The 10,152-nt window shown below is 52.6% G+C and overlaps 1 protein-coding gene across 5 annotated transcripts in view; it reads left to right on the top strand.

The window, feature by feature from the left end:
• The window catches only part of ORAI2 (ORAI calcium release-activated calcium modulator 2), a 28,839-nt gene that overhangs the window by 13,994 nt on the left and 4,693 nt on the right, over window positions 1–10,152 (top strand). Inside the window, exons 1-2 of one of the 5 annotated variants that reach the window (XM_059693560.1) lie at window positions 3,036–3,369; window positions 7,013–7,250. The exons of 1 other annotated variant lie outside the window; for it this stretch is intronic. In XM_059693560.1, coding sequence (XP_059549543.1) covers window positions 7,023–7,250 — 228 coding nt within the window. In that variant the 5' untranslated portion in view covers window positions 3,036–3,369; window positions 7,013–7,022. Of the gene's footprint in view, window positions 1–2,810; window positions 3,370–7,012; window positions 7,251–9,071; window positions 9,205–10,152 lie in introns of those variants that run through there. 3 more of the 5 variants (XM_059693557.1, XM_059693556.1, XM_059693558.1) reach the window with 3 other exon arrangements.

The following is a 10,152-nucleotide window of genomic DNA, read 5'->3' as shown; positions in this document are numbered from 1 at the left end:
TTCCTGGTCTGGGCAGGTGCCTGGGTTGCAGGCTTGATCCCCAGTGGGGGGCATGCAGGAGGCAGCTGATCAATGATTCTCATATTGATGTTTCTATCCCTCCTTTCCTCTCTGAAATCAATAAAGATTAAAAAAAAAAAAAGCTAAAATACTCTAAAAAAAAAAAAAATGGAAGGGAGGGGACAGGTGGGAAGTTCTTGGAATAATGTAGACTGTAGGTAATGATGGCCTGAATTAGTACAGAGGCCATGGGGGTAGAGGGAAATGGTAGAAATTCCAGAGACATTTAGGTGGGAGAATTCACAGCACTTGGTGGTAGGGGAGGAGTCAGGAATGACACCGGATCTATAGCGTCACTAGCTGGGTGGATGGTCACACAGCCCAGGAAATAGGTGATCCAGGAAGCAGAGCAAGTATGTAAGGGAAAGGAGGAATTCAGCTCTGGGCATGGTGAAGTTTGGGATACCCCTGCCAGGCTGGAAGAAGATCAGGGCTGGAGGTGATGATTTAGGCTCCTGAAACAATGGGAGTGGGAGAGACCAGTCAGGAAGAATAGAGAGGGAGACCCAGACAACCCTGAGAAACACCCGCATCTAGGGGACAGGCAAAAGAGGAGCATCCTGCAGGGGGGAAGTCAGGTGGGGTCACTGGAGCAGAAGAGGAGAGCGTTTCCAGATTTTGGAGCAGGGAGGTAACCACTGACAGACAAGGCAATGGCTGAGACACCTTCTGGATGTTGCAATACAATGTCAGCAAACTGCAGACGGCTGAGGAGGAAGTGAAGGAAGTGATGACAGCTCTCTTATCAAGTTTGGCATCAAGTGGGAAAAAATGGTGGCAGGAAGGGGTCAAGCTGAAGAGGAAAGGAGACTGAGGGAGAAAGTGGGTCCCAGCAGGTCAAGGAAGAGAGGCTGTGGTTTGAGAACTAAGTGAGAAAGAGTCAGAAAGCGGGATATTTGAATGTGAGATTTCACAGAGGGTGATGACAAGGAATAGGCCGTAAGAGTGAATGGCTAAGGGGACTGGATACACTGTTTACACCAGCTGTGTGGCCATTCTGGTTTGATAAGATCTGGGGTGGAGAGGAAAGTAGGGACCTTAGTGTTCACTGAGCGATGGGTGTCTGTTGAAGAGGAAAACTAGCATATGGCTGACCCCAGAGGTGTGCCTCAGAGAGCTGGCCTTTTGGGGTGACTTAGGCCTTGGGGGAGGAAGCAACTTGCCAAGGTCAACCAACTAGGAAAATAGCCCCAAACATCTGCTGGGGAGCTAGTACTTGTGGACCTTTAACTGAACCTCCTAACCCCTCCAAGTAACTCCCATTCAACTACCTGGGCACCTGAGGGGCCCTCCAACGATTAGTACTGTGATCATTCAATCTCCTTTCATCCCAGCCAGTGTGGCTCAGTGGTTGAGTGTAACCTATGAACCAGGAGGTCATGGCCCAATTCCTGGTCAGGGCACATGCCCAAGTGGCCAACTCGATCCCCAGTGTGGGGGTGTGCAGGAGGCAACTGATTGATGATTCTCTCTCATCATTAGTGTTTCTATGTCTCCCTCTTCCTCTCTGAAATCTTTCAATCTGGTGCCTTCATCTTCCTCAATCTTTGAGGGGGCGGGGCAAGGAAAGGCCATTTTCTGTGTTTGGTAGGAAACTAACTCTGAAAAGCACTGGTAATTATTTTGTTTTTGTCCAGTCAAGCTGGATTAATGTGCTTGGGGTGGAGGCATCGCTGACTAGCATAGGAATTTTTGCAAAGGTTGTGCATTCTGGCTTCAAGGCTGAGAACTCAACAAGCAAATGACTCTGTTGCTGAAAGAATTCTCATCTATGATACAACTACTGTAGTTTAGTGTTTTTCTTCCTGTTGGTTTTTTTTTTCCAGGTCATTTTATGAAGAGCTTTGAGGTTTGAAAGCCACAGCATGGTTGCATTTGGGGGATTTTGCCCCTTTCCTGTAGCCATGGAGGCAGGGCAGTAATCAGTCCCCAGGATTTTCCTATAACCTTTGTTAGGGCAATAACCAGAGGGGGAACTGGCTTAATTTGTTTTGTAAGTGTCCTCCTGGACCAAAAGATATTATTTTTTTGGATAAGTGTGTCACGGTTCAGTGCTGTGTGACAGATGGAAAAATCCTATGTAGGGCATGGAGGAAGGACTCTGAGGGGCCGTCTGGCAGGCAGGCTGATATGAACCCATCTCGCCTGGTGGTTCCATTCATGTGCACTTCCTGAAAAGAATGGCCCTGTTGGAATATCTAGATTGTAAAATCGGAGACTTCGCCATTGCGGATGAGAGGTTCCCTGCAGCAGCGGATGGAAGGGGCTGGGTCTACGCGGAGACATTTTCGCCCCAGGTGCCTTACATCTGAGAACACTAGAGCTCTCCGCGCCCGTGCTCACCAGGGTTGGAATCCCGAGCGTGCGGCAGCCGGGCTAGGTCCCCGCGGGTTTCACAGGGCCTGGGGGCCGGGTGTGGGGGGGTGCGCTCTGGGTGACCACCTGACAGCTCCAGCCCGCGTAAGCCACCGCCCACCCAGGCAAACTCGCGCGTGGCTGTCTGGGCCCTTCCCAGTCTGCCCTTCCACCGTGTCCCCACGTTCTTCCCCTCACTCCTGCCCGCCCTGTAGTCACAAAACGGGATCCCTGTTCCCGCTCTTGGCAGGGTGCGCCCTTTTGGCCTCTCCCCATCCTCCTTACGGCCAACGATCGGTCCTGGGCATACTCCGGGACTGACCCTGAAAACCATGTGGTCCTATTCTGCGCTTAGACCCACACACCGCGGGCAAGGCGGGCCCCACCTGCCCTGGACTTGCTGGCCAGACCAAGGGTCAGACAGCGCAGCCTTATTGTCCTGTCACTGGGGCTCAGGGAGGCTGGCCTGGGGGCGGGAGAGCGAGGGATGCCCGGCTTCCGGCTCGCCCAGCCGCCGCTGCGCCCATCCCTGTCCACTGCTACCCGGGGCGCGCCCGGGGACCGAGAGATGCGCTCCCTCTGAGGGTGCTCGGGCCTGGGCGGGTACAGAGTCCAGCCGCCAGGGCTCCCTGGGACCCCCGGGACCCCCAAGGAGGGGCTGCGAGCCCCGCCCCTCCGGGGCCACAGGGTCACGTGGCCCGCCGCTCCCCCGAGGGCGGGTCACGTGACGCTAGCGCGCCGTTGCCCGGGCAGCCGCTGCGGCGGGCCGGCGGGGGCGGGACAGCCGGCGAGGCGGGGCGGCGGGGGACCCCGCGGGACCGGCGGAAGGAGGCAGGGGGCCGCGCTCTGCGCCCTGGCCGGGCCACGGGGCCACAGGGCCAAGCCGGAGCCGCCGCCGGCCGCGAGCCGGAGCCGAACCGGAGCCGAGCCGGGCCAGACGGGCAGAGCAGCTCGGTGAGTGCGCGTCGCTGGGGGTCTGGAGGAGGTAGCTGGGTCCTCGCCCGTCTGCGGCACCGGAATTGCACCAGGGGAGGGACGGGCTTTCTCCTGGGCAGGCTCGGAACGGGGTGGGTGGCGGCCAGGTGACCCTCACTCCGCGGATCCCCGGACGGGTTGCGGCGCCGAAAGGACGGGCAAGTCGGGGGCGCGGGCCGAGTCGGTCTCGCGGCGTCTGGGGCTTCCCTGGGGGGAGGACGGAGATGCAGATGGGAGACCCCAGTGGGACTGCTGGGCCTCCGTCCCCCGCAGGTGTGACAAAGAGAGAATGAGAAACAGACGTTTCTGCGGGGCACTCACCATTGCTCACGCTCCATATGCTTAAAGGAAGTTAAGATGGGCAAACCCCAAACCCGCCCCAGGATGTGTTTCAAACAGGCCTGCCAAGGAGGGTAGCTAGTGTAGAGAGTCCCGGTTAGTGTACCAAACCTCCTTTTCTGACTTCCCTTTTATAGAAATAAACAAAGCCTCCGAGGTTCCACCAGGAGAGCCCCTGCCACCTGACCGAAATGCCGGCTCCATCTTGCCCCCTCACCCCCCCTCCCCGCCCCAGTTGAGTGTGAGGACCAGACTCTGCCCCCCTCGGGCAGGGGACACCTGGCGTAAGGGAGGACAGTGGGGCTGGCAGGGACAGGATGGATTTGAATCAGGTCTGGGCTGCTCCCTTTGCAGGAAGTGGCCTCTCTATCCTCAGGACCCAGGCTCCAAGCAGACACACAGCCCTTCCTTCCCACCCCTGCCACTCCGAGGATGATCACAGGGCTGCTGGGACTGCCCTGACCACTCCCAGGAGGCCACCATCTCCACTCTGGAACTTGAGCCCAGCCCCTGCTCACTGATGGCCTCAGAACTTCCCTCTTCTTCACCCCATACTTACCTCTGTGTTTTTGGAGGTTACCAGGCCCTTCTGCCATTTCATTTGGCACACAGACCAGGCTGATACCAGATTGTTTCCCGCATTAGCTTCTTCCATGACCCATACTGTGCCCTGCCAGAGACAGCCCAGCAGTCACACACCGTGGGCTGCCCTGAGCTCCAGTACTCCCTGTGTCCTGCCCCCTCCCCCATTTCCTTGACCCCCCCTCTGCAGCCAGTCTTCCTGCCATGCTCCCCTGCCTCTCAGAGCCCTCCCATGTGGGTAGCATCTTGTCTTTGAGGGAGTGTCCCTCTTTGCCAATATTGCCTTCACTTGATGTCCTCATTTGAAGACCTATGTCCCTATCCCCTATCCTTGCTCCCTAGAAGGGACCTTCTGCCTGCCCAAAGCTGAGGCAGCCAGCACCTCCTCTGCTCCCTAGGCCCTCTCCCCCCTCCACTAAAGCATTTAGCTCATCGAATGAGAATCACCCCTTATCTTGTTCCCCACTGGGCACAGGAACTCACAGGGTTCTTGCCCTCTTCGCGTTTGATGCCTAAGTACTAAATGCTGTCTTACTTTAGGGCCCAGTAAACGTCTCTGTGATGCAGGATGTTGGATGGAGAGCCGGATACTCTGAGGCGGGCAAAGGTTGTGCCTTCTGCCCCTCCACATGCAGTACACGGTCTTTATCATACCTTTAGGCCCGCTTCTGTTACATGTGGGAAAATGAAAGAAAAGTGCATTTCCAAGTGATGCCATCCTACATTATTTGGAGCTAACCAAGGGATTGGTTAGTGAGCAGCATTCCTCTGCGTTCTCCCCCAGGGAAGGGACCTTCCAGTTATTAAAGTACTTGAAAGTAGTCCTGCTGCTGCAGACGTGGGCAAGGGGGCAGTGATGCTGCCAAGTAGGCATCCTAGTAATTGACATCTCTGGCAGGAATAGAAGAGCACAGAACTGTTCCCCAGGGTCCTTTTGGCCAGTAAAAGCTGGTCTCCATAGCCTGGCGTGAACAAAGAGGAAGGCACCCCAAAACAGAGCTCTTCCAACTACCAGGGCCTTCCCAAGGAACCCTTTTAGAGATTGGCATGGATGGACCAGGTTTGGGGCATTTTCTCAGCTGCTGACACTGGTAAACACCCCTGACTCCCCCCCGGCCCCCCATCCCCAGCCATGCTCCCTGGGATCCAGAAACCCTTATCTGTTTGTAATCACCTTAAGCAGGCTTTTCATGAGGCCTATCAGGGCCTAAATGTACAAGTTAATATCTGATGCTAACTGAGCTGTGAGATGCCTGTGTCCTTGAAATTTGCCCTGCAGAGTAATTAGAGCTGATCCCAGCATGCTGCCAAACAGGCCAGCCCCTTGGGCCACAGGAGACCACCAATCCCTATTTGGATTAGTGGAGATTTGGGTTTAAATTCACAAATCTCGACAGATCAGTCCTTCTGATCTTCATTCTGTTATTGTCTCACCAGATGTCTTCCTGGGATAACTCCAGGGGTCTCCAATCTCCATCCTATATAATAAAAGGCTAATATGCAAACTGTCCCCTCCACCGGGAGTTTGACGGGACCAGGAGGCAGGGCCCCACCCATGCACGAATTCGTGCACTGGGCCTCTAGTTTCTTTATAAAACATTCTCATTGTCAGTTAGATTTAATTTTTCATTTTGTTAAAAGTTTCCATTGCAGCCTGGATGTGGCTGTACTTTAGGTATATAAACCAAGTATTTTTGGGGTGAACCGTGATTAAAATTAAGTTGGAACTGCCGGTTTAAACATTTGGTGTATGGGCTTGGCGAAGGAGCCATCTGTGGGATTGACTCAACCTCTCTAAGTGAATCCCGCCCCGGCAGAATGATAGGCAGCTCCTCCAAGCCTCGGTTGCCCTCCCATGGCTGGTCCCCAGCAGCCACATGGGCACCCAGCTGGCTGCCATGGGGATGGGGTCCTGTGGGGAGAGCCCCTCCTCGGGTGAAATGGGGCACAGCCAGAAAGGGGCTGCCTTCTTGGCCGGCATGCAACGCTCATTGTCCGTTGTTTCCGACCTGCTTCTGGGTGGGAGTTTTGTATATAGCAGAGCAGCTCCTTCGCTTTGATCTATTGAAAGTCAGCTCCCCACAGGAGGGTTTATAAAAAAATAAAATTTAAGTTGGATTTGAGAAACTACCAGCTGCTTGGAAAGGTATATTTCACACTGACACCTGGACATTGAAAAGCAGTTGAGTCTACAGGTCCCTTATCTTGTTCAGAGCCCTGTAGGGTGGGGATGTCCTCATTTGAAGATGATCGAGGTCAGCAAGATCAGGTGTCATGTTCAACATCACACAGTCGGGTCAAATCCAGACTTGGTAACTGGAGGTCCTAGCATCTTTCTAAATGCCACAGCTCCTTACGCCCTAAAGATAAGTGCAACTTGGAGGACGGTGTTAGGTGCTCTTGGCCAACATTGGAATTCCATTCACCCAGAGCCACACTCAGCTGGAACCCTTCTGAGCTCGGGATGGCGGGAACAGTGTTAAACACTGTGGTGGTTCTTGGAAATGCACTCCGGAGCCTCCTCTCCTATAAACGGTCCACGTGTGGGGACTGCACCAGAGACCAGGGCCCCCCATCCACACACCGCTGGCCCCCATGGCGATAGTGTAGGGTGTATACAGGGGCCCCAGAGAAGATGAACGGGGTTTTCCAGGCCCCAGGAACCCTTTGGGATACCTGAGTGTCTCTCTCTTGCCCCCAGCCTGGCTCCCATGATGAGTGCTGAGCTCAATGTGCCTGTGGACCCCTCCACCGCTGCCTGTCCTGAGCCTGGCCACAAGGGCATGGATTACCGGGACTGGGTCCGCCGCAGCTACCTGGAGCTGGTCACCTCCAACCACCACTCCGTGCAGGCCCTCTCCTGGAGGAAGCTCTACCTGAGCAGGGCCAAACTGAAAGCCTCCAGCCGCACCTCCGCTCTCCTCTCAGGCTTTGCCATGGTGAGTGCAGACACTTGGTGGGAACCTGGCTTGCAAAATGGGCTCTGGCACTCCCTCTGGGCCCTACTGGCAGCCAGGATGGACCGTTAGGAAGTTTCCCCACATCCCATCTCCTCCGAGGTGACTGTGACTGCTCTGTCAACCAGAGGGGCTGCTGGGCATACAGGGGAGTTCCCAAGCCTCAGAGCCCACAGAAAGAGCCACTCTCACATTCACATGTAAGCATTTGCCTGGCCAGGAAGTTAGGGTGGTAATTAAAATAGCTTTAGATTTCCTGGAGAAAAGTACCCACATCTGCTCATCTCAGGAACCACCCAAGAGTTGGGAAATCTCAAGGACTTGAGCAGGAACTGTGGATTGATTTGGGTTTATGCAGTGTAGCCCAGTTGGGGTGCAGATGCCCCCAAATGTGGCCTCCAGGGTGACTAATCAGAGCCTCTGGCCTCACTCCCAGCTGCCCACCTGTGGCTTTCCTTCTGAGTCATCCCCAAGACAAGCGGGGACAAGAGTCCGTCTCAGGCAAAACTGAGGACACTGTTGACTCTAAAGCCCTCAACCCACATCCCTTTAGGGAATTGCCCTGAGGATGCAGATGTCAGGAGTCACACTACTGGGGCTGCGGCAACCTCTCTCTCTCTCTGTTGTATGTTCAGAGGTCCTATGGGCCGGAAGCAGGGGTTTATTTTTTATGTAAAGACAGTTGCTGTTTTTCTGTAGTCCAGAGCCTCAGTTGTCAAATTGGCAGTGCAGAAAATAAAAAACTGTCAGGGTGAGCCACTGTGGTCATTCCTCTGACAAGGGCATGCTTGGTCATCAATCGGTAGGGCCACCTTTGGAAAAATGACACCCTACACAGTCAGGGCATGACTTCATACAGAGTGAGGCAGAGGTCACCAAACTGAGAGGCAAAAAATTTTGGTTTAGGTCTACTTTAAAGCAAAGGCTCATTTAGGTCTTGTGTTTTTGTTTTCTTAAACATAATTACAAAAGTGTGCAATTACATGGTGCACAACTTTGGCTCATAGTGATTTTCTTCCTGTGGTTTCCATCACATTAAAAAGACAGAATTTTGCCCAGCCGCTGTAGCTCAGTGATTGAGCCTTGACCCACGAACCAGGTCACAGCACGATCAGATCAGGGCACGATCCCTAGTAGGGGGAGTGCAGGAGGCAGCCGGTCATTGCTTCTCTCTCATCACTGATGTTTTGTTGTTTTTTTAATATCTTTTTATTGATTTCAGAGAGGAAGGGAGAGGGAGAGAGAGATAGAAACATCAGTGATGAGAGAGAATCATTGATCGGCTGCCTCCTGCACTCCCCCTACTAGGGATCGAGCCTGTAACCCGGGCATGTGCCCTTGACCGGAATCTAACCCGGGACCTTTCAGTCTGCAGGTCGATGCTCTAGCCACTGAACCAAACCAGCTAGGCTCATTATTGATGTTTCTATCCCTCTCCCTTCCTCTCTTTGAAATCAATTGAAAACACACACACACACACACACATTAAAAAAATACAGAATTTTCTCAAGCTTAGTTTTAAGGAATGTGTGTGAGAAGTTTAAACATCACTATTAAAATTAGAGCGTGTTTTTCTACACCACAGAAGAAATACAGTATTGCATTACATTTTGCTCATCTGTACGTATTTCACTTTGGGAAATGAACTCTGGGAAGTCTTGAACGACATGATGCAGTGAGACAGTTTCCTTTCTGGGTGGGGCCTGGGTCTGGGAAATCACTTTCTGTCTGCAGCTGTCTTAGAGACCCTGGCCTTCCAAACATTTGGATTTCCAAACTTAGGGCAGCTTTCCTGTTTTCCAGCCAACAAAATACTCATCCAAGTTGAAGGCTTTAAGACCACTCATTCAAAATTTGAAAACTAGCCCTTGAATAAAGTTATCAAACAGAGTGACTTCCGGAGGAGGAGTCTGAGATGTACTGGCAGCCTTCAAAGGTATGACGTGGTCTCAGGATGAGAACAGTGGGCCCCAGAGTGCTCTCATTAGCTTGGCAATGGCGGTCATACTTCCCAGTAGTAATTCATTTCTTCAGCATTTATGGATTATCTACTGTGTACCAGCAGGTGCTTCGTTAAGCAGCCTGGGGATACATTTTAGAAGCCACACGGTGCCCTTGCCTTCTCTTCTAGGAGGGCCCTCTCAGGGAGGCTGCCCAGCCTAACATGCACCGAGATTTCGCCATCGCAGTGAAACAGCATGGAGCCAAGTCAAGGGCAGATTAATAGACCAGTAAATCAGATAACCATTCAGGCTGTGGTGCAGCTTGGGAAGAAGTGACCAGTACAGATCCTCAGATAGCATTTGGCTATGGCCAAACAAGGGCAGGGACATGCACAAATGAAAATAGGCAGTTTGCTAGGTGGAATCCCCTCTTTATACTATGGATTCCCTAATTAGAATTGTAAAACAGTAAGTACTTATGCCCAACCTTAAGCTTATTTCTTCATGTTTATTCTTCTAACACAGAGAACCAGTGATCTGAAACCTACTCTTTATATAAACAAAATGAAAAATGGCCTTTTGGCTTTTTCTCCTCTTGAGGCAGAATACAACTGCTTCCTTGTAGGCCTTTTAATCGTCTGTTTCTTATCTCGGTGCCCTCTGTGGTTTACAACATCCTTTTGTTGGGCCAGAGCCTACCCAGGCCACAGGGGCACAGAGAAAAGACCACCCTTCAGCTTCTGTCATGGGCTACTATCTTTTCGGAGCAATATTTACTGCTGGGTTTCTGTTCAGGTATGGTCCACTAGGACTGCTGTATCTTCTTTTTAACTACCAAATGTGCCATCTCCACTGAGGGGATGAGGTGCTCACTCTGAGAGGTGGTAGTTGCTAGAAGTTGTGACATCCTTATTATTAATTTAACATACATATTTTATTGA

This window comes from Myotis daubentonii, chromosome 4, assembly GCF_963259705.1.
Source record: "Myotis daubentonii chromosome 4, mMyoDau2.1, whole genome shotgun sequence".
Classification (NCBI taxonomy): Eukaryota; Metazoa; Chordata; class Mammalia; order Chiroptera; family Vespertilionidae; genus Myotis; species Myotis daubentonii.
This window is presented reverse-complemented; position numbering and strand designations above follow the sequence as displayed.